This window comes from Bombina bombina, chromosome 4 (genome assembly GCF_027579735.1).
Source record: "Bombina bombina isolate aBomBom1 chromosome 4, aBomBom1.pri, whole genome shotgun sequence".
In the NCBI taxonomy this organism is placed as follows: Eukaryota; Metazoa; Chordata; class Amphibia; order Anura; family Bombinatoridae; genus Bombina; species Bombina bombina.
Genome location: NC_069502.1, coordinates 965187360 through 965212423, shown reverse-complemented (window position 1 = coordinate 965212423; position 25064 = coordinate 965187360). Strand labels below are relative to the sequence as shown.

At 36.6% G+C, this 25064-nt stretch overlaps 1 protein-coding gene across 3 annotated transcripts in view; it reads left to right on the top strand.

Moving 5' to 3' along the window:
• The window catches only part of RRBP1 (ribosome binding protein 1), a 176425-nt gene that overhangs the window by 3525 nt on the left and 147836 nt on the right, over positions 1-25064 (top strand). For 2 of the 3 annotated variants that reach the window (XM_053711984.1, XM_053711983.1), the window contains exon 2: positions 19280-20645. In XM_053711984.1, the coding sequence (XP_053567959.1) occupies positions 19301-20645 (1345 nt within the window). In that variant the 5' untranslated portion in view covers positions 19280-19300. The remainder of the gene's footprint in view (positions 1-19279; positions 20646-25064) is intronic. The other variant, XM_053711985.1, reaches the window with a different exon arrangement.

The following is a 25064-nucleotide window of genomic DNA, read 5'->3' as shown; positions in this document are numbered from 1 at the left end:
ATTGACCCAGTGTTCTGTCAAAAAGAGCTACCTTGTCGAGATTAGCTACCTCGACGAGTGCATGCTCACAATTACATAATTGCATTCCACAGATGTTTCAAAATAACCTTTTGGAATGCAATTACGTAATTATATGCATGCGCACATCCTCAGGTAGCTAATCTCGACATAGATGAAAATGAGTCTCCTATTCAATCTTAAAGCAGCGATGGCCATGCACTCATGAGTAGTTTAAGATGTTGGTAGCTAATTCCGACAGTGTCTTTTCTAATTATGTTACCCAAGGCTGTTGACTGCTCATGCGTGCAATGGATCCATTGACAAAACTTTTTTGTTTGCACCTTACAATTTGGTAAGCGCTCATGTGGCAGTATATTAAGAACATACCCTAACAATACAAATAAACATTTAATAAGAATATTTTACAGCGCTATCTGTAAATGTTCGGTGCAAGCAAAAGTTTTTTTTTTTTAACAGGTATATTGCAGTCACATCAGTCATTTTTACAGTGCATTGCAAATATGTATATGTTACAAAAAACTGTTTTGTTCCCTTTAAGTGATTCTATATATGTTTTTTTTTTTTCATTTATTAGCCGCTCTCTCCCCTTAACTTTAGTTGCGCTCAAGCTTAAGATACTGTTGTGTAACAGCATTTTAGTGTTGCACTATTGCTTGCATATAACTATGTATTTAATACCTACAAAGTGCTTAAAAATACAGATAAAGTCTTCTCCAGAGTAGCAATGTATAAGAGCTACCTATCTTAACACATCTGGTGACCAATGACAACAGGCATATGTGTATAGGCACCAATCAGCTGCTAACTCCCCCTCCCAGTAGTGCCTTGCTGCGCCTGATCCTACCTAAGTCCAACTTTCAACAAAGAGAATACCAAGAGGGCAAAATAAATTTGATAGTAGAAGTAAATTAAAAAGTCTCTTTAAAATTGCAATCTGCAGAATGAAAATGTTCACTTTCATGCCCCTTTTTAAAGGGACAGTAAAGTCAAAATTAAACTTAACTTGCTTAGATAAAGGGTGACATTTTAGACAACTTTTCAAATTTAATTCCATCATCAATTTTCCTTAGTTTTCTTAGTATCCTTTTTGTTAAAGAGTTATCCTAGGTGAGTTCAGGAGCGTACACGTGTCTTAAGCCATCTGGCAGCAGTGTTTGTAACATTGTTTATAGCATAGACTTCTATGCACACTCCTAAGCTCCTATCAGCCTACACCTAGTCTTTAACAAATGATACAAAGAGTACAAAGCAAATTTGACAACATAAGTAAATTGGAAAGTTGTTTACAATTGCATGAGCAATCTGAATGAAAGTTTCATTTTTGACTTTACTCTCCCTTCAATTTAAAATCCAATTATTGCACTACTGGGAGCAAGCTGCTGATTGGTGCCTCTTGTCATTGGCTCACCCAATGTATTCAGCTAGCTCCAAGTAGCTAATTGGTGCTCCTTTAACAAATGATACCAATAGAATCAAGCAAATTTGATAATACATGTTAAAGTTGTTTAAAATTGTAATCTGAATCCTTTAACAACAATTTTGGGATGATTCCACAATGGTTAATAGGATGGCATCTGAGTGGCTGTACTACCTGCATTTCCTAACATTGGAAAAAAATTGTGTCTAAGAAGGTGAGCCAATAGGAAAAGTATACAAGCACCCATGATGTGCCAAATAGTATTTTCTAATTTTGTTATAACTGTGTTTATGGGCCACACTAATATAGTACTTATGTAAAGGAAAGAAGACTAGGCATACTATGAAGAATATGAATATATGTTTTTTTTTTTTCTCTCTCATTGCAGAGCAGCTATCAAAACACTGAAATGCTAGGTAACTAATTGAATCTAGAGCTAGTGGTGTCTCTGAGGACATTCCAATTACCAGCAATACCCAGCACTGTGCTATAACTGCTTCAGCATTTAGAAAGTTCACTACAGCTGTTAGAGAAAAACGGCAACTGATTCTCTCTCCACTACCCACGTATCAGTCTTCTTTTCAGATACTAAAGACCACTTAAGTGTGTGTATATGTGTGTGTGTGTACTCACCCCTCACATTTTTGTATATATTTTATTATATCTTTTCATGTTACAACGCTGAAAAAATGACACTTTGCTACAATGTAAAGTAGTGATTGTACAACCTGTATAACAGTGTAAATTTTGCTGTCCCCTCAAAATAACTCAACACACAGCCATTAATGTCTAAACTGTTGGCAACAAAAGTGAGTACACCCCTAAGTAGAAATGTCTAAATTGGGCCCAATTAGCCATTTTCCCTCCCCAGTGTCATGTGACTCGTTAGTGTTACAAGGTCTCAGGTGTGAATGGGGAGCAGGTGTGTTTAAAGTTGGTGTTATTGCTCTCGCACTCTCTCATACTGGTCACTGGAAGTTCAACATGGCACCTCATGGCAAAGAACTCTCTGAGGATCTGAAAAAAAAAGAATTGTTGCTCTACATAAATATGGCCTAGGCTATAAGAAGATTGCCAAGACTCTGAAATAAGCTGCAGCACGGTGGGCATGACCATACAGCGGTTTCACAGGACAGGTTCCACTCAGAACAGGCCTTGCCATGATCGACCAAAGAAGTTGAATGCACGTGCTCAGATTCATATACAAAAGTTGTCTTTGGGAAATAGACGTATGAGTGCAGCCAGCATTGCTGCAGAGGTTGATGGGGTGGGGGGTCAGCCTGTCAGTGCTCAGACCATACGCCACACACTGCATCAATTGGTCTGCATGGCTGTCGTCCCAGAAGGAAGCCTCTTCTAAAGATGATGCACAAGAAAGACGCAAACAGTTTTCTGAAGACAAGCAGACTAAGGATATGGATTACTGGAACCATGTCCTGTGGTCCAATGAGACCAAGATAAACTTATTTGGTTCAGATGGTGTCAAGCAGGTGGCGGCAAACAGGTGAGGAGTACAAAGACAAGTGTGTCTTGCCTACAGTCAGGCATGGTGGTGGGAGTGTCATGGTCTGGGCCTGCATGAGTGTGCCGGCACTGGGGAGCAACAGTTCATTGAGGGAACCATAAATGCCAGCATGTACTGTGACATACTGATGCAGAGCATGATCCCCCTCCCTTCGGAGACTGGGCCACAGGGCAGTATTCCAACATAACTACCCCAAACACACCTCCAAGACAACCACTGCCTTGCTAAAGAAGCTGAGGGTAAAGGTGATGGACTGGCCAACATGTCTCCAAACCTAAACACTATTGAGCATCTGTGGGGCATCCTCAAATGGAAGGTGGGGGAGCGCAAGGTCTCTAACATCCACCAGCTCCATGATGTCGTCATGGAGGAGTGGATGAGGACTCCAGTGGCAACCTGTGAAGCTCTGGTGAACTCCATGCCCAAGAGGGTTAAGGCAGTGCTGGAAAATAATGGTGGCCACACAAAATATTGACACTTTGGGCCCAATTTGGACATTTCCAATTAGGGGTTGTGTACTCACTTTTGTTGCCAACGGTTTAGACATTAATGGCTGTGTGAGTTATTTTGAGGGGACAGCAAATTTACACTCTTATACTACAGGTTGTACACTCGATACTTTACATTGTAGTAAAGTGCCATTTCTTTAGTGTTGTCACATGAAAAGATATAATAAAACATTTACAAAAATGTGAGGGGTGTACTCCCTTTTGTGTGTGTGTGTGTGTGTGTATATATATATATATATATATATATATATATATATATATATATTACACATGGAGAGCACTCTCACTTCATAGGACAACTTGCTAGGGTGCATGCAGAAAAAATATCAAACGGTGGCTTGCACTCGCTGGTCTTTCCAAAAACTTGCCTTTATTGTAACGTTTCGGGGACCGTATCCCCTTTCTCAGGTCTGAGGAAGGGGATACGGTCCCTGAAACGTTACAATAAAGTCACGTTTTTGGAAAGACCAGCGAGCTCAAGTCACCTTTTGTTTGTTTTTATTTATATTTAATTATAATATTTATATTATTTTTTGACTCTACAAACCTTTTTTATATATTACATTTTGAGCTAGGTTTTATAGTTAACGTATTAGTTATTTAATTGTTTAAATGCTTTGTAACATGAAATCCATTCATAATAAAAGACAGAAAATAAAAATCTGTTATGCATATGAAAAAGCAAACATCTTTATAATATACAGATAGATGATATTTGCATATATAGTGTCCAATAAAACTTGTTGAAAACGAATCTTACTTGGCCGATAGGGGAAATTCTCAAAACTGTGTTGGTGTCAGAGAAAAGGCTTCACAAACCAGAAAAAAGTATAAACGAAAAGTAAAGAAATAGAGGTTTGAAAATAAAAATGTAGTGAAGACTTTGTCCTTTTTCAAATCCCCATGGGTTTCTGCCTAATATGTAAAATTTTACTACTGGATAGAATAATCTAGGGAATACCCACCAGAAAACTTTCTGCAAAAATGTCCATAGTTTCCTGACTGAAAACTGGACACATTGGCGTCGGTTATAGGCACATTCAACAAGGTAAATGAAAATAAAAATGGGTTATGTTTTTTCAGCCTGTACACAGGGCTTTTTTAAGACTCCACAATTCTGTACATGGTATCTAGGCCATTTTTTTTTTTTTTTTAAATTACTTCCTGGCCAATGAACAATTGGCACAGTCAATTTATGCTGATTGGTTGTAAGTAATAATCAAATGGAGGATCAGCCAATCAAAGAAATACTACATACAACAGTTATTTAGTTCCTTCTCAGATACTCTCGGTTCTCCACTTCTCCAAGAGAAATAATTAGATTCAATGTATCTTTATAATGTAATGTTGCTCTTTATAGACTTACATGATCCATTGCAGGTCTAGGAGAATCACTATTTCATTGTTGCATTTCTTTTTTCATTATGTGTGTGTGTGTTTTATTTTTTAAAATTGAAATGCATCCAAGCACATTTCAATGTTGATCTTTCTATCCCTTTAATGCAACTGCCAGTTGCTAAAGACTACTGCTCCATAACTTGTCCGCCTGCTCTGAGGCAGCGGATAGAAATCAACCCGAACAAATGCGATCAGGTTGATTGACACCCCCTGCTAGCGGCCGCGAATCTGCAGGGGGTGTCAAACAACCGATCAGGTAGATTGCTGTCCGCAGCTTCAGATGGCGGACAACTTAAGGAGCAGCGGTCTTAAGACCGCTGCTTCTTAACTGCTGTTTCCGGTGAGCTTGAAGGCTCGCATGGAAACAGGGCTATCTTGTTAAATCGGCCCCTTAGTATCAATGGTCATTGACATAGGTGGAGGTGGACACATCTCTGCAAGCCTGGCAACAATTTTTTTTTCTCTTCATTAGGACTGGCAGTTGCATTAAAGAGATAGAAAGGTCAACATTGAAATGTGCATGGATGCATTTCAATTTTAAATAGAAGCATGTCTGCAATATACTTCCATTAGCAAAAATGCTTCAAGTAAAATAGTACTGTTTGTCAGCAGCATACACAAATATATGCTGTGAGAGCCTGTTCATCTGTATTCAAGTTCAGAGATCTGGTCATTGCATGTATTGTGCCTGTGAAGACTTAATTTGTGTCATACAAGAAATGATTCCAATAGAATGCAGCAGATTAGATAATAGAATTAAATTTGAAAGTTCTTTAAAATTGTATCCTTTGTCTGAATCATGAAAGAAACATTTTTTTGGTTTCATGCCCCTTTAAGGGCTTAACGAACAGTGTCGTACAGGGGTTAAGAATATTCACAGAGTTATGCACATAGTAAATCATTTTTTGGTAACAAGAAACTTCTGGAAGGTTATTAGAGAGTATATTTCAAAAAGATAGGTATAGAACTAATCTCTTCATCAAAATTAGACTTAATTTATTACCCATACACTCATATTTAACAATGGAGTGTGGGGGATGCCCTAGTGGTAGACATACAATAGTATCTCAGAAAAAGGAAAAAAAACACACTTAAACACATAGGTAAATCGGCAAGGGAGCCAAAAATAATAAAACAACTTTTTTACCTGCAGATATTAAAATACACAACATCCTACATAGGATAAATATATATAAAAAGTCCGGCCGTGCCTTTGCAAAAGCCCAGGCGAAACGTGCGTTAGGCGTTCACCTGTCTATGAGTAGTCTCGAGATTATTATGTTTCATTTGTGCGCTCTCTGTTATATACATTGGTAATTTTGGTATCTTTGGCTAAATCCTTAGTTACTGCAAGCCCGGACTTTTTTTTTTTTGACAATAATTGCAAGTAATATCTACTGAGAGAGAGTCTGATAAGCCCCTTCCTGCACCCACCTTTGCTGGGTATTGCCTAAACATAGTCAGTAGGTTACTAGGGATCCCTTTTTTTTTTTTTTTTATCTCAGTGGACATCTTACAATGGGCTTCTGACAGTGTTGGAATTTGCTTGATGCTGTGTACTGAAAGCTGCTTTGATTATTGCTTTAAATAGACACATTGTACTGTGTTAAATCCAGACAATCTGACAGTGCTACTTTGTTTTTAAACTGTATGTGTTTTTTTTTTATATTTATCCCATGTAGGATGTTGTTTTTTTTAATATCTGCAAAGAAAAATCTTATGATTTTTTTTTTTTTTTTTTTTTTGGCTCCCTTTTTGACCGATTTACCTTTGTGTTTAAGTGTGTGCCAGAGAGTGTTTTTTTTTTTTTTTCTGATAAGGTTATTAGAGAGGCATGATGCTTTTCTTCTGTCAGTTTATGTGGAAAAAGCATTTGATAGAGTAGGGTGGCATCATTTAGTTAATGCAATTGCAAAAAAAATATTTTAAAGGGCTTTTCCTTGATTTTGTTCAGAAAATTTATAAATCTCCTATGACAAAACTATTAATAAATGGGATGGAATCGCCTAGTATTACGCTTCAGAGAGGTACGTGTCAAGGCTGTCCCTTCTACCCGTTACTATTTAGCATAGCCCTAGAGACTTTAGCCATAAAACTTCACCAATCTTTACTGGGAATAATAATAATAAATGGAACATCTCACCAGATCTCTCTTTATGCGGATGATATGTTAATCTTTGTCCAAGACCCAGAAAAATATATTCCAGTAATACTTTCCATTATAAAAGATTTTGGAAAATTCTCAGGTTAAGATCAATGATACAAGATCAGAAATTATGTGGCAGAATAAGATTAGGGATGATGGGGATCATTCTTATCCTTTTATAGTATTCTCAAGTCACTTGACCTATTTGAGAATTAAGATTTTGAGATAACCGAATTTATGGTACAACTTAAATTTTAAACCTGTGATCCAACAGATGAATAATGATTTGAAGAGATTGAGTAAACTCCTTTTATCTTTTTCAGGAAAAATACATTAGTTTAAAATACTACCTAAACCTTTTTGTATCCAATTTAATAGGCTTCCTTTAAAGGGAGACTAAACACAAAAAAATGTCTTTCATTATTCAAATAGAGCATGCATTTTTAAGCAACTTTCTAATTTACTTCTATTATCAATTTTTATTCGTTCTCTTGCTATCTTTATTTAAAAGGCAGGAAAGTAATGCATAGGAGCCGGCCCATTTTTAGTTGAGAATGTGGGTTATGCTTGCTTATTGGTGGCTAAATGTCTGCCACCAATAAGCAAGCGCTATCCAACAATGGTGCTGAACCTAAGATGGACTGGCTGCTAAGCTTTACATTGCTGCTTTTTAAATAAAGCTAGCAACAGAATGAAGAAAAATTGATAATAGGAGTAAATTAGAAAGTTGATTAAAATTTCATGCACTATCTGAATTATGAAAGAAAAAAAATGTGGTTTTAGTGTCCCTTTTTAATGTTATCTAAATTGGACCTTAAAAAAATGACTCCATACATTACAATACATTATTTTGGAGGGTTGGGTCTTCCTAATCTAGTCTACTATAACATGGCATCATTTTCTAGCCTTATTATAGACTGGATATTGGGGTGGTGTTTAAGATATGGCGTAACCATCTGTTTTAAAGAAGGGATGGAAGGGAAAAGGGGGGGAAAAAAAAGATGGGAGATCATTTTTACTCTCTTTTTGGTTGTTGAATGTCAATGAATTTTATTGTCATTGCTGATTGGATCATTTATCTCATTTGATGCATATTATTTTCTCATGATGATGATTTTTTCTTTTTTGGTTTATTAAATTATATAAATCCCAAGAAGAGGTCAAGTTTCCATTGTTTCTTGTTATTTTAAAAAAAATGTAACCCCAAAAGTGTGTTGTTGTTGTTTTGTTTCTGGTCCTAGGCACTCTAAGTTTAAAAAATGCTTGAGCAGGATCAGAGCTTGGGAAAAATCAAACCTATAAAATTGTTGATCTTCAAAAACCTATTTCATGGTTTAGATAGAACATACAATTTCTACAACTTTCCAATTTACTTCCTTTATCAATTTTGCTTTATCGTCTTGGTATCCTTTATTGAAGGAGAATTTTGGGTTTCGTGTCCCTTTAACTTTAATACATGTTGTTATGTTTCTTTAGTGATGATAGGGTTGCTTCAAGTCTGGTTGTTGAATCCCAAGTTTCTAAACAAGTTATATGCTGCAAATGCAAAACTTTATGCTTTTTAAAGGTCATACTAGAGTCCATTTGATCAAATTGAATTCCAAAATCTCATCTATTCTCCAGTAACAATAAAAGGCTTTGCATTTCAAGATTGCTATCTCGCAAGTAGCATTGAATTTTAGCAGATCTATTGTTACTCAAAAAATGATTCTTCTGGTGAATAACGCTTTTTGTTTCACCACCGTAATTGGGAATTATTTATACTTTATACTGTCTGTGAACTTTTGAAACTCTCTATATTCCACTCATCTGATTGCAAATAGAAATGTAATTTAGCTGACCCTCGTAAATACAAGTTTGCACAAAGCACTTGAGGGTTTTATGTCTGCTTTTAATGCAAATGACAATGTTATGTATTGTTTCTAAGATCTAAATTTAAACTCCTTTTTACTTTTTTTTTTATTGACATTATTATTTTTTTTTTTTTTTTTTTAAAAAAGCTTTCATTGTTTTTGTAGCTCCTTGGTATTGAATCACTAATGTACTATTAAATTGACCAAAAAAACAAGCGTTTTTCCATCATTATTTTACCTTGATATTAGAACCTAGCTTACCCATGTATTTTATTTTTATTTATTTTTTTGCTTGTAGGAAGTAGTTTGGCAGGAAAGATAGATGGCAATCAACAAAACATTTTTGCTTTCCATTAAAGGGACACTGAACCCAAAAATTTTTCTTTCGTGATTCAGATAGAGCATGCAATTTTAAGCGACTTTCTAATTTACTCCTATTATCAAATTTTCTTCATTCTCTTGGTATCTTTATTTGAAATGCAAGAATTTAAGTTTAGATGCCGGCCCATTTTTGGTGAATAACCTGGGGTATTCTTGCTAATTGGTGGATAAATTCATCCACCAATAAAAAAAAAGTGCTGTCAAGAGTCCTGAACAAAAAAAAAAAAAGCTTAGATGCCTTCTTTTTCAAATAAAAATAGCAAGCGAACAAAGAAAAATTGATAATAGGAGTAAATTAGAAAGTTGCTTAAAATTGCATGCTCTATCTGAAACACAAAAGAAAAAAATTGGGTTCAGTGTCCCTTTAAAATTGCATGCTCTATGTGAATGATGAAATATTTGTTTTGTTTCATATCCCTTTAATATTTATATGTATAAACAGTATCTGTAAAAGTTACGAGGTAGCAAAAGCAATTCCAAGGACTAATAGGGATAATTATGGTCATAATGGAGCAGTTAGATTCTGTAGTTTTGCATCCAGTTTTTCTAGATTAAAATTAGAAATAAAAAATGTATGCTTACCTGATGCATGTATTTCTTTCTTTACACGGTGAGTCCACGGATCATCAATTACTGTTGGTAATATCACTCCTGGCCAGCAGGAGGAGGCAAAGAGCACCACTGTTAAAGGGACATGAAGCCCAACAATTTTCTTTCACAATTCAGATAGAGAATACAATTTTAAACAACTTTCTAATTTACTTCTATTATCTAATCTGTTTTATTTGCTTGGTATCGTTTGTTGAAGGAGCAGCAATGCACTACTGGTTTCTAACTGAACACATGGGTGAGCCAATGACAATCAGTTTATATATGCAGCCACTAATCAACAGCTAAGACCTAGGTTCTCTGCTGCACATGAACTTGCCTAGATAAACATTTCAACAAAGGATAACAAGAGAAAGTAGCAAATTAAATAATAGAAGTAAATTGGAAAGTTGTTTGAAATTGTATTCTCTATCTGAATCATGAAATAATTTTTTTGGGTTTCATGTCCCTTTAACTCTTTAAGTGTGGAGGGTGACACATAATCATCATCTGCACAATGCCTTTTGTGTGGATGCTAAACAAAGTGTCATCCTCTGAAGAAGGTGCACTTTCAGGGTTGATTGTGACCCCCCCCCTGCACTATAGCTGGTTACAAGGTTGGCAAGTGTATTCTGCTTTGCTGAGGGAATACAGTGATGAGGTGACATAAAGAGTGTATGAAAATGCAGCTCTGTCCCCCACTTCCCTTAGCACATTGTTTCTCAACTTGTTCATGTGGAGCAGTGGGAAGGGGTACTCATTGGCTTACTCTTTTATTATTGTTTTGCCCTGTGTCACAGAAAATCATTTTCTCAGTTTAGGAGAAGAGAAAAATAGAGGGGCGCCTCATGTGCAGAATCATCAAGTATATATTTGTGCCAAATGGGTACTCGCATATTTGTATAGCACACCAATGTGCTGGTAGGTGCAGGCTGCAGATTTAACAGGTGTAACAGCTCACCCTCCGTTTAGAATGTTCTGTATGCTGCAGTAGATATGTAAGGCATAATGAGAAAGCACTACACGTGCATATCCATCAAAATATGACTGTGTAACTTTCAGAGGTGTCAAATGGGTACTCACATGTTTGCTGATCACACCAATGTGCTAGTAGGAACAGGCTGGCAGATTTCAACATAGGTGTGTCAGCTCACCCCCAAAGATCAAGGTCCAGGTGCAAATAAGCAAATGGCAAAATATATTCCAAAAAGGCAATGAACCAAAGCAGGCAGGATAGGTGTTTCCACTCAAGACAGTTTTTTGGTATAAAAAAGGTTATTTATTAAAAACAAAAATACTTTTTAAAAAACGGATTCTAATAGTGGAATAGGGGTATTCATATATCCCCCTATATTTGCAATGTGTTTCTCAGCTCTAAGGCTGTTTCTTTAGGCATAGTATGCACCTTTCCAATCTACCTGCTTTATATAGCCCCTACCTAATGCAAATGGACAATGTTCACCACTAAATGGGGGCATGTTCTCTGCTTAGTTAATTAGTTAAATATATCCACCTGCAACCTAGGTGGATGGAAAAAAGGCTAGGCTATGTCTAATTTAAACTGGATAATACTATCAAAATATATGCAAAAAGCAACTACAGCACACAACCCAGAATTTCCTCCATCAGAAGGTAGCCCAAAAACGAACAATACATTTCGAATTTTTCTATGCATTTATACATTTCTATTAAATTTATTTATATTATGTTATGTTTTATCATCAACAATGATTATTGAAACTCGCCAGTTGGCATATTAAAACCGAGTTTATTGTCTCACAATAATCTTCCCTATGTTAATTTCTAGTTTTTATTTTTGTCGTTATATAAGCGGTTTTATTGCAGTGAAACAAATCTTTAACACCATTTTTATTACTGTCAACATTTCCTACCTTTGTATCGTTATTTCTTTTCGTCCCAAGATGGTATAAATCTATTTATTCATTTTGGTTCAAGTATATCCCAGTTTATCTCCCTATGTTACACACACTTCTCTATATTTACAAACACTACCGTGTTTGATTTCCATGCTCGCTCCCGTAACCAATGTGTGCTTACTTGAACGATGACCCATATGAGAGGCGTTTGTTATTGTTACCGCCCACTCAGTCCTATAACATATAGGCTTGTTCTTATGTACCTTAAGTGTATAATAAATTAGATGTACCGGTATGAATTTAACTTAACCCCTTTCATTACATTCAAGGCTACTCACCCTTCAAGATATCTATAAGGTGTGAACCATAACCGATAATAGTGAGGTGTATATGTCTATCCTCTCAATCATAAACGATGTGGTTATAGATCATAACAAATATGTCTATGTAGTTAATACAATGATCAAATCAATGTTATATTAGATATAGTAAATGTGCATCATGTGTCCTATTTCTCTCCTATTCTCTACTAGTGTTGAACAATAAACCTAGTAATTAGTATCTATAAGTGTGCTCATTATCTCTTTAATATCTATATGTGATGTCAGTAAACACGGAGTGCTCATAAACAACTAATTGTCTACTTCATATCTATACATAATGTCAGTAAGCACAGAACTGAGTGTATTAACGTTCATTATCTAGGAAAAATAAATAAAAATATGATATGTGAATGTGTGTACAAATAGACCAACTATCTACCTGTACTGTGTAAGAGTATACATTAGTTGATACATATAATAACAAATATACATATATAAAATGTTTATGCGCACTCCATGTTTACTGACATCACAGCTATAACCCGGATTTGTCGTTGAGGAGGAGGCTGCAATTATACATCCAACATATACTAAAGAGGATTTCCTTTTGCTCTGAAAGTGAAAAACACTATTTGGGACTTTCCTCTTTATACAACTACATTTCTTTCTAGTTATTATATATATTCATGTCTATGTGTCATGGTATGGCTGATTTTGTACACTGTTGACTATCAATACTGCTGATTATATCTAGCGCCTCCTCTAGTTTGTTATAGATCTTTATTTTCTCAGTTTACCCTTAAAGGGACATAATACTCATATGCTGAATCACTTAAAAGTTCTACAGCATAACTGTAAAAAGCTGACCAGAAAATAACATCTCTACGTAAAAAAGGAAGATATTTTACCCCAAAATATCTTCAGCTTACAAGAGTAAGTGCCCAGGTAACAGTTGTACTTCAGCTACTGTCCAGCTGCAAGTGGAAAAAAAGTTTTTTCTTTAATGATTCAGATAGAACAGTGTTTCTTAAACCCTGTCCTAAGGCCACATATTCATTATATCTTAACTAGAGCACAGGTGAAATAATCGGTTCAAATACAATATGGGGTGGGGGGAAGCAGAGTATCAATAAACAGGAGACTTAAATAATATTGCAAATGTAATGAAATAAATCTTAATATATATAAATTTAGACTTCCTGCTGCAGAATCAGAGCAAGGAACAAGTAACAAATTGTAATAGGATATACAATGAAGTATAGGTAGTTCTAATCTGTGTTTGAAATAATAACTCTGCTGAGTTGAAATAGTTAAGTAAGCGATATAAAGTAATAATTCAATATTATTCACACTCTTATCTTTATTTAAAAATATATTTAAAAAAAAGAGAATTATCGTGCATACAAGTGGCTTAAGCTCAAATTAAAAACACTTAAACCAAGATAAATAATGAGCTTCCCATCTAAGTTATTAGAACTTGTATAATGTTAAATTGTAAAAGCCAGCAGAAAAAATATCAATATCAACTAAGCCCTTACAATCCGAGGGCTAAGGTTAAGTTATCTTTACAATTTTATGCTAACTGCTAGGCTGAGATATCCACATAAAAGATAGGGAATCTTATTTTACAACATGGTAACCAAGTTAAAAAAATGGAGAGACAGAGCTTCTCCAAAGGACCCCTGACGCGCGTTTCACAAAAACGCTTCCTCAGTTTAAAATTGTAAAGATAACTTAACCTTAGCCCTCGGATTGTAAGGGCTTAGTTGATATTGATATTTTTTCTGCTGGCTGTTACAATTTAACATTATACAAGTTCTAATAACTTAGATGGGAAGTCCATTATTGATCTTGGTTTAAGTGTTTGTTTTTGAGCTCAAGCCACTTGTATGCACAATAATTCCCTTTTTTTTTATAAAGATAATAGTGTGAATGATATTGAATTATTACTTTTATATTGCTTACTTAACCATTTCAACTCTGCAGAGTTATTATTTCAAACGCAGATTAGAACTACCTATACTTAATTGTATATCCTATTACAATTACTTTGTTAGAAATAATCAGTTCACCCATCAGCTGATCAGTTCACTTGTGCTCTAGTTAAAATATAATATGTGGTCCTGAGGACTGGAGTTGGGAAATAGAGCATGCTATTTTAAAAATCTTTCTAATTTACTCATATTATCAAATTTTCTTTGTTCTCTTGTTATTTTTATTTAAAAATCAGGAATGTAAAGCTTAGGAGCCCACTTTTGGTTCAGAATCTGGGTTATGCTTACTGATTGGTTGGCTGAATGTAGTCACCAATAAGCAAGCACTATACCAGGGTGCTGAACCTTCAATGGACCAGCTCCTAAGCTTTGCATTCCTGTTTTTTTAAATAAAGATAGCTAGAGAATGGAAAAAAAATAATAGGAGTAAATTAGAAAGTCGCTTAAAGTTGCAGGCTCTATCTGAATCGGGAAATAAAAAAAATCTGTGTTTAGTATCCCTTTTAAAAATAAATAAATATAAAAAAATAGCCAATTGGTATTAGCAGTGCTGAGCTCAATTAATTGTTTTGCTGTGATCTCATGAAATTTCTCTTAAATATCATGAGATTTCAACTAAAAAGGAAAATGACTGTGCCTGCACATGCCAGATGCACACTCCCTTGCAAGTACTGGGACTAGTATCTCTTTAAAATGAGGTTTGAATAATTGAGGACTGGAGTTGAGAAACTCTGATCTATGGTGTGTCACAAGGAAGGTTACAAGTAAAGTGTGCATCACTGTGAAAAAGTGTCACAGAGACATGTGCCAGATATAGGGCCACAGTGAAATATCATAAGGAAAGTCTGTCCCAATTAAATAAGCCTAATCTATGTATGTAGATGCAGAAATGTGGTAACTTTAATATTATTTTCTGCCCTTTCCAAATGTATTTGCTGCATTCAGGATTTTTAAATGTTTGTTTTCAGAAATATATCTTTATGCAAGATTGCCTCATTATTTATGTATTTGTTTTAAACATATAACATAAAAATGTTTTTTTCCATTCCTATGCATAGCTGCTGCAACATCAAGCTCAATCAAGGAGCCTTATGATGAGGGTCCTAACTAGCAGGGGTGGACTGATACCAATCACAGGGCCCCAAGGCACAAATTAGAGAAGGGCCCTGGCCTCAACAGGGCCCACCAAACTTTGGGGCCAAGGAATCCAAACACCAGGGCCAGCGACAAGTACCTTAACTTTTAGTACCAGACCCCACATCCCAGGGTTCCCACAGTGACAGACCCCGCCCCCACTCCACCTACCATCAACTGCTTAGTTACTACAAGCACATGATGATCGAATGCCTTGGCAACACCGCTTGCTAAGTGCCGGGCCCTCTGTCCAGGTCCTATTTGCCAGACTACTCAGTCCACCTCGGCTAACTAGTACACAAATCAAGTTTAACAATATTTTATTTATATATCTAGATCTAAATTAATATGTAAAAGGTTTTGGTACGTGCTACAATTGTAATGAATTGGTGAAGAAGCCTGTCATGCTTTGCAAGATCTAGTGAGCGATAAACTGCATTCTACTCAATCGAGGCTATCATAGGCTTTGTTCTGCAAAAGGAACAATCTGTCTGTATCTGCCTTTCCAACATACGTAATTTCAATTCTTCAACTATTACAGTCAGCAAGTGCGATTTTTGGCATCCTCACGTAGTTTATCTGTTGCCGGCATCTTTCCCATGATGATGAATACCTTTCAAAGGTTACGTCAAATTCTATGTAACCAAGGTGTGTTTGATGTACCCTATACAAAGAATCTTATGAGCAGTAGATGGAAAACGCTAACATTTACTTTAACACCCAATAAGCTTTAATTAAATACCATTCACTGACTATTTTAGGGCGGTATCTTACTTCTCTTTCTATTTTAGTATGCAGATAAGGTGGCCTGAGATTCCATTTGTAGATCCCAAAACAATATAGTTTGCAACAAACTTGAAGGGTTACAACAACTTTTATTAAGAGCTTGTTTTCAGTTATCTGTTATATTGCCATTGAGTTTTAATTTTGCTTTTGAAACCTCAAAATATTACTTGAAGTCAAATACATTTTTGAGGTTTGAAGGGATGTGGGGCAGATTTTTTTTTTTTTTTTTTTTTTTTCTTCAAGACAGGATGTTCTGAACATCCAAGAAATATAAAGAAGGGAAGCCTTGCACATGCTGTATTAAGACATAGGGGCATATTTATCAATTTGCGAGCGGACATGATATGAAGTAGCGTATCGTGTCCACCGCACATCGATAAATGTCGACAGCATACGCTGTCCGCATTTATCATTGCACCAGCAGTTCTTGTGCAATGCCGCCCCCTTCAGATTTGTGGCCAATTGGCCGCTAGCAGGGGGTGTCAGTCAACCCGATCACATTCGATCGGGTTGATTTCTGTGCGCGGCCTCAGAGCAGGCGGACAAGTTATGAAGCATCAGTCTTTAGACCGCTGCTTCATTCTGTTTCAGGCGAGCCTTCAGGAGTTTGATAAATATGCCCCATACACTGTTCCAACATGGTTGTAAAAAGAATATCTTTAGTATAACACCACTAGAACAGATTGAAGGTACTAATGTGAAGTCTAGATATACTTGACTAAGAAAAAGAATCCTTTTGGATTTTCAAATATGCGCACAATTTATCCTGATGGTCTGAATGATGATGTTGATTTGGCTGTGTTTTTAGAGTGCAATTTTAATATTTTCATTATCTTTTTGAGCTGTTTTTTTTTTCTCCAGATGTTTATTAGAATGTGTTTAAAAAGTTTTGGTGAATCATTCAGATTCATTCCAAAGCTTTTTCTATTGTTTTATTAAATGGACATAAAAGTGCAAAAAAAAAAATTATTTTAAAGGGACATGAAATTCTTTTATGATTTTGAGCTAGCTCATATTTGCAGCTAGCTCTCAGTAGTACATTGCTGCTCCTGAGCCTAACTAGATATGAATTGCTGCTCTTGAGCCTAACTAGATAAGTGTTTCAACAAAGGATACCAAGAGAACAAATTAAATTTAATGACAGAGGTAAACTGAAATGTGTCTTAAAATTTCATGCTCTATAATGAACATTTTAATTTTGACTTTCTCTTCACTTTAAGGGACGTATATTACGTTAATAATATTATTTTTTGTTCATATAACACGTTTTACAGACGTTGTCCCTTTTTAAAGGGACACTGCACACTAGATTTTTCTTTACATAAATGTATTGTAGATGATCCATTTATATAGCCCATCTGGTAGCGTTTATATAAAAATGTATTGTTTTGCTTATTTTTTTTTTTTAAGAACATTGTGCTGATTTTCAGACTCCTAACCAAGCCCCACAGTGTCAGATATATTATATACATGCGTTTACAGACTCCTGCAGGCTCCTGTTTATGTTATCTGTCTTTTCATATGCAAGGGAGGTGGGGAGTGTCTGCTCTTTTTGTTTACCCAGCCCCTTTCAGTGGGTGTCCCAGACTACCTCATCAACAGTGCTAAACTGGGAGCTTCTAAGTAAGTTTTTTTTTTTTAAAAGGTTTTATGCTGGATTTTTAGATCATTATCGGTGCATATTCTTCCTTATTGTAGTGTATATTACATGCAGTTATATAAAAATTGGTTTATACTGTCCCTTTAACTAAAGCGACATGAAACCTAAAATGTTCCTTTCCGGTTTCAGATAGGGCATACAACTTTCCAATTTATTTCTATTATCTAATTGGCTTCATTCTCTTGTTATCCTTTGTTGAAGGAGCAGCAGTGCACTTTTGTGAGTAAGCTGAAAGCCAATGGCAAGATGTATATATGTGCAGCCACCAATCAGCAGCTTCTGAGTCTACCTAGGTATAATTTAAAAAATAAATCAATTATTCAATGATAATTAAACCAATTAGAAAATAGAAGTAAACTGGAAAGTTATTTAAGCTCTAATTCATGAAAGATAACATTTAACTCATATCAAGCCATTTGGGGTGAGATATGTGCGAATCACTATATTCAGCCCAAGATCCAGGTGTGCATTGCTGCTCCAGTGCAGAGGGTTAAGGCAATTAGAACATTTGTATTATCATTTATTTTTAATTTTTAAATGTCCCTTTAAGTATGTACGACTTTAAAAACTAAGAAAAATGGCTTTACACCAGTATCAGATGTGCACTTCCTGCTTTTACTGATTGGTTCCTATGTATTTTCTACTGATGTTCAGTGCACGTTTGAAAAAACTGCCGATCGGCCAATGTGGATTGCCAAAAAGTTCACAACTGACAACTATATTAGTTGCAATTTGCCTTTTTAAAAAAAACTTTTGCAGAAAAAAAAATCAACATATTTATAGGATGCTCTTTCATTGTCAGGAAATATTGGATTAGTGTCGTTTTAAAGGGACAGTAAACACCTTGTTGTTATAAGACATTTCTGTTGCCTTGCTATAGTATAACATCATACAAGTCCTAAACTTTTTTTTTTTTAAAACAAATTAACACCTTGTTTGCTGTAATTGTTTTTCAATAGCTAAACTCCACCCACCACTTTACATATTTAGTGGAGCCAATCGGGGTTTGAGTCTGCAAACAACAAAGCTAGTCATGGTCATTAAGTTATTGAAAAGTGAATTGTTTTACTATACATAAATAAGAATTTTATATTTAAAATCAAAGTGTTTACTGCCCATTTAAAGGGCTGTTAAATACAACAGAATTTTAAATGAGTAGTAGATTTATATTTTATTCTGACAAGTTTCAGTTAGTGTAATTTCCCTGCCACCTGCACATGTGACAGTCATTAGTCAATCACAAAATGCATATATTCTGTGAATGCTTGCACATGCTCAGTAGGAGCTGGTGCCTCAAAGTGTGCATATAAAAAGATTGTACACATTTTGATAATGGAATTAATTTGGAAAATTGTTTAAAATTATGTGCTCTATCTCAATAATGAAAGCTTAATTTTGATTTTAGTGTTCCTTTTAAGTGATTTTCTGCATGCAAAGGGCTAAGTTAATGTTGTTCTCAATTGTTATTGAAATGACCTGATAAGGACAGCTCTCTAAGGTATGATATACACCACAACCACCATGAAAACAAACATTTTATTTAAAAAAAAAAAGGCAGAAATCCCTCCCCCAGCATTTTGTAAGACATTTGTTGAATTGACTAGATTCAATTATTACATAATAGTGCAAGTACTAATGTTCATATTTCTCTCTTCTACTTCCTCCAGATTTCATAGGAAAAAGTAAAGATGGATTTGTACGATCCCCAAACTTTAGGTGTCATGGTATTTGGTGGCTTCATGGTTGTATCAGCTATTGGGATCTTCCTGGTATCAACTTTTTCTATGAAAGAAACCTCTTATGAAGAAGCTTTAGCCAAACAGCGAAGGGAACATGAGAGAAATCAACCAAAAATAGACAAGAAGAAGAAAGATAAAATCATAGACAAAAAGGCAAAATCAAAAAGGAAGGATGACAAACCCAATGGAAAAATCCCTGAACAGGAGTATCGGAGTATGAATGACGAGAAAAAAGAATCTGAATCTGAAACGGAGGCAGAAGTAGCACCTACACCTGAGGTTCTTGTGGCTCCTGTAGTAATTCAAACTCAGGAGAAAACTGCACCATCACTAAAAGACAAAAAGAAAAAACAAGAAAAGAAAGCTCCAAAGGTTGAACCATCGCAGGCCCCAGAAGTAGCTGTTTCTAAGTCTGTTGCTCCCCCGCTTTCTGCCTCTAAACCTGGAAATCTTCTACCTGCTGTTTCCAAGCCTTCAGCTTCCCAACCCAACAATTCTAAAAATGCCCAGTCCAACAGTTCCAAGCCTGCTCCCAATGCACAGCCAAACAATTCCAAACCTGCCCAACCAAACAATGCCAAGGCATCTCCTGCTTCCCAGCCCAGCAATTCCAAACCTGCTACTGCTTCCCAACCCAACAATTCTAAAAATGCCCAGCCCAGCGGTTCCAAGTCCGCTCCCAATACCCAGCCAAACAATTCCAAACCTGCCCAGCCAAACAATGCCAAAGCATCTCCTGCTTCCCAGCCCAGCAATTCCAAACCCGCTGCTGCTTCCCAGCCCAGCAATTCCAAACCTGCTTCTCAGCCCAGCAATTCCAAACCTGCTTCTCAGCCCAGCAATTCCAAACCTGCTTCTCAGCCCAGCAATTCCAAACCTGCTTCTCAACCCAGCAATTCCAAACCTGCTTCTCAGCCCAGCAGCGCCAAACCCGCTGCCGCTTCTCAGCCCAGCAGCGCCAAACCCGTTGCCGCTTCTCAGCCCAGCAGCGCCAAACCCGCTTCCCAGCCCAGCAACTCCAAATCGGCTGCAGCTTCCCAGCCCGGCAGCACTAAACCTGCTTCACAGCCCAGCAATGCCAAGCCTAATGTTTCTAAATCTGCAGTATCAAAGCCTGCAGCAGTTTTGGAAGTGCCTACCAAAGAAGTACCTATTGTTGCAGTTAACCTTGTTGGTTCAGCATTGACAAATTCCCAGCCTCCCAAAAAAGCTGAAGCCCTCACAAACCATGATAATGTCAAACATGAAACTGCTCCAAAAAAGAAGAATGCATCAAAGAAAAAATCAGAAGCAGGTATGTAATTTCATTTATTTTTGGTAGAACAACCTTCACTCATTTAGGGCTGGTTTACAAGTGGAGCGCTATTTAATGCTAGAAGTAAGCTTTTTACACGCTTTGTAGATGTACTTTGTAATGTATTTTTGATGTGTTTTTGTGACACTTTTTTGATTCGCAAAACGGTTAACCACAGCTCTGAGGACGCACTAATCCAACAAGCGTTAACTTTAATTGCGTCAATCGGTCATGTTTACATTAAACGAGCGATAAACAGCACACACATACTCTCTTATAACACACACATATGCTCTCATATAACACACACATACTGTATGTTTTCATATAACACACACGATACACTCTCATATAACACCTCATATAAAACACACACACACTCTTATGTAACACAGAAACGACACACTTTTATACAACACACACATTTTTAGCAACATTTTCATCGTTTTGGTGTCCAGGGAAATGCACAAACAATTTTTGGGACGCTAAACTCAAAATGTAATTCTTTTATTGGTGTGTTATATATATTTTTTCTCTCTAAAACCTTTTTGAACTGACTTAAAGTGGACATTTACACGTGTGTGTGTATGTAAATACAATATAAATATAATTTACAAATTCACTGTTTTTCTAAGCTTTGAGCATCCTTAAAGGGACATTAAACAGTAAGTAAATGCTAGCGATGATGTCTTCAAAGGAAAGAATAACCTAAGGGGAAATATATATATATATATATATATATATATATATATATATATATATATATATATATATATAATCTCTTAAAGGGCCAGTAAACCTAGCAAAAATTGTTATATCTGTACATAGTGCAGAATTATATAAGCTTAGTACCAGATTTCTAAAGTGAAGGGTTAAATAGATATCTCACAAAGAAAACAGAACGCCGCTCCTGGCTCTACTGAGCGGGTCTGTTTTCTTCTCCAAAGCGCATCGCAGGCACGCTGTCTAGTCACATCGCGCCCGATCGCGCTATTTAACTCAATGTAGCTTGCTCTGGTCTGGTAGCGGGAGTGAGCTACATTAAGTTTAATAGCGATGTGATTAGATAGCGTGCCCAGATGCGCTTAGGAGAAGAAAACGGACCCGCTCAGTAGAGCCAGGAGCGGCGTTCTTTTTTCTTTGCGAGATATCTATTTAACCCTTCACTTTAGAAATCTGGCACTAAGCTTATATATGTCTGCGCTATGTGCAGAATTATATAACATTATTTGCTAGGTTTACTGGCCCTTTAACAATGTGGAAGAAAAAATAAGATTCCACTAAAGAATACAAATATAGCACTCTATGCCCAGACTACCTATTGTGTTTTTTAAATATGTATTTAGTATTTAAACCACTTCTAGAAACTAAAACTATTTGAATCGTGAGAGTTTATTTTGGACTTGACTAAAGTGTAGTCTGTCCCTTTTTTAAATATCAATTTTTAAAGGCAAAATTACTGTGAACGGTAACCAAAAGTATTTGGTACAGGTCCAACTAAAATATTTCTGATATTGTGATATGCTACAGAACATCATTTATCAAATAAATATGTATGCCGTCAAGGTTACTACAACTTTTTATGCAAAGCCAATTGATTGATTAGAATTAATCTTTTATTGTAGCTGGTGAATAAAAAGTGTTGCAAAGGGTATAAAACGGATACTGTACACTGTTTTTTGTATTTATTATAATGTAGCTTTTATTGTAAACATCTGACATACTCTAAAAAGTACACAACAAACAAACATTCTCAAAGGGTCATAATAGTTGAAAAATGACATTATTATTCGTTAGAGCATTTTAAGATTATTGACTTTACACTACTTTGTGTTTAACCCCTGAAAACTGACCCGTGGAGCACTGAGTGTCAGCATTTCTACTGTGTGTTTAAAGGGGCAGTATACTATTAAATTGTTTTTCCCTTAATGTGCTTCCGGTTACTTGTTTTGCCAACTGCAGAGTATAAAATGTATAGGTATTAGCTTTTCTCCAACATAGGTGTGTCCGGTCCACGGCGTCATCCTTACTTGTGGGATATTCTCTTCCCCAACAGGAAATGGCAAAGAGCCCAGCAAAGCTGGTCACATGATCCCTCCTAGGCTCCGCCTACCCCAGTCATTCTCTTTGCCGTTGTACAGGCAACATCTCCACGGAGATGGCTTAGAGTTTTTTAGTGTTTAACTGTAGTTTTTATTATTCAATCAAGAGTTTGTTATTTTGAAATAGTGCTGGTATGTACTATTTACTCAGAAACAGAAAAGAGATGAAGATTTCTGTTTGTATGAGGAAAATGATTTTAGCAACCGTCACTAAAATCCATGGCTGTTCCACACAGGACTGTTGAGAGCAATTAACTTCAGTTGGGGGAACAGTGAGCAGTCTCTTGCTGCTTGAGGTATGACACATTCTAACAAGACGATGTAATGCTGGAAGCTGTCATTTTCCCTCTGGGATCCGGTAAGCCATGTTTATTACGATTGTAAATAAGGGCTTCAAAAAGGGCTTATTAAGACTGTAGACTTTTTTTGGGCTAAATCGATTGATTATTAACACATATTTAGCCTTGAGGAATCATTTTATCTGGGTATTTTGATATAATAATATCGGCAGGCACTGTTTTAGACACCTTATTCTTTAGGGGCTTTCCCAAAGCATAGGCAGAGCCTCATTTTCGCGCCGGTGTTGCGCACTTGTTTTTGAGAGGCATGGCATGCAGTCGCATGTGAGAGGAGCTCTGATACTTAGAAAAGACTTTCTGAAGGCGTCATTTGGTATCGTATTCCCCTTGGGGCTTGGTTGGGTCTCAGCAAAGCAGATACCAGGGACTGTAAAGGGGTTAAAGTTCAAAACGGCTCCGGTTCCGTTATTTTAAGGGTTAAAGCTTCCAAATTTGGCGTGCAATACTTTTAAGGCTTTAAGACACTGTGGTGAAAATTTGGTAAATTTTGAACAATTCCTTCATGTTTTTTCGCATTTGCAGTAATAAAGTGTGTTCAGTTTAAAATTTAAAGTGACAGTAACGGTTTTATTTTAAAACGTTTTTTGTACTTGTTATCAAGTTTATGCCTGTTTAACATGTCTGAACTACCAGATAGACTGTGTTCTGAATGTGGGGAAGCCAGAATTCCTATTCATTTAAATAAATGTGATTTATGTGACAATGACAATGATGCCCAAGATGATTCCTCAAGTGAGGGGAGTAAGCATGGTACTGCATCATTCCCTCCTTCGTCTACACGAGTCTTGCCCACTCAGGAGGCCCCTAGTACATCTAGCGCGCCAATACTCCTTACTATGCAACAATTAACGGCTGTAATGGATAATTCTGTCAAAAACATTTTAGCCAAAATGAACACTTATCAGCGTAAGCGCGACTGCTCTGTTTTAGATACTGAAGAGCATGACGACGCTGATATTAATATTTCTGAAGGGCCCCTAACTCAGTCTGATGGGGCCAGGGAGGTTTTGTCTGAGGGAGAAATTACTGATTCAGGGAACATTTCTCAACAAGCTGAACCTGATGTGATTGCATTTAAATTTAAGTTGGAACATCTCCGCATTCTGCTTAAGGAGGTATTATCCACTCTGGATGATTGTGACAAGTTGGTCATCCCAGAGAAACTATGTAAAATGGACAAGTTCCTAGAGGTGCCGGGGCTCCCAGAAGCTTTTCCTATACCCAAGCGGGTGGCGGACATTGTTAATAAAGAATGGGAAAGGCCCGGTATTCCTTTCGTCCCTCCCCCCATATTTAAAAAATTGTTTCCTATGGTCGACCCCAGAAAGGACTTATGGCAGACAGTCCCCAAGGTCGAGGGAGCGGTTTCCACTTTAAACAAACGCACCACTATACCCATAGAGGATAGTTGTGCTTTCAAAGATCCTATGGATAAAAAATTAGAAGGTTTGCTTAAAAAGATGTTTGTTCAGCAGGGTTACCTTCTACAACCAATTTCATGCATTGTCCCTGTCGCTACAGCCGCATGTTTCTGGTTCGATGAGCTGATAAAGGCGGTCGACAGTGATTCTCCTCCTTATGAGGAGATTAAGGACAGAATCAATGCTCTCAAATTGGCTAATTCTTTCACCCTAGACGCCACTTTGCAATTGGCTAGGTTAGCGGCTAAGAATTCTGGGTTTGCTATTGTGGCGCGCAGAGCGCTTTGGTTGAAATCTTGGTCGGCTGATGCGTCTTCCAAGAACAAGCTACTTAACATTCCTTTCAAGGGGAAAACGCTGTTTGGCCCTGACTTGAAAGAGATTATCTCGGATATCACTGGGGGTAAGGGCCACGCCCTTCCTCAGGATCGGCCTTTCAAGGCAAAAAATAAACCTAATTTTCGTCCCTTTCGTAGAAACGGACCAGCCCAAAGTGCTACGTCCTCTAAGCAAGAGGGTAATACTTCTCAAGCCAAG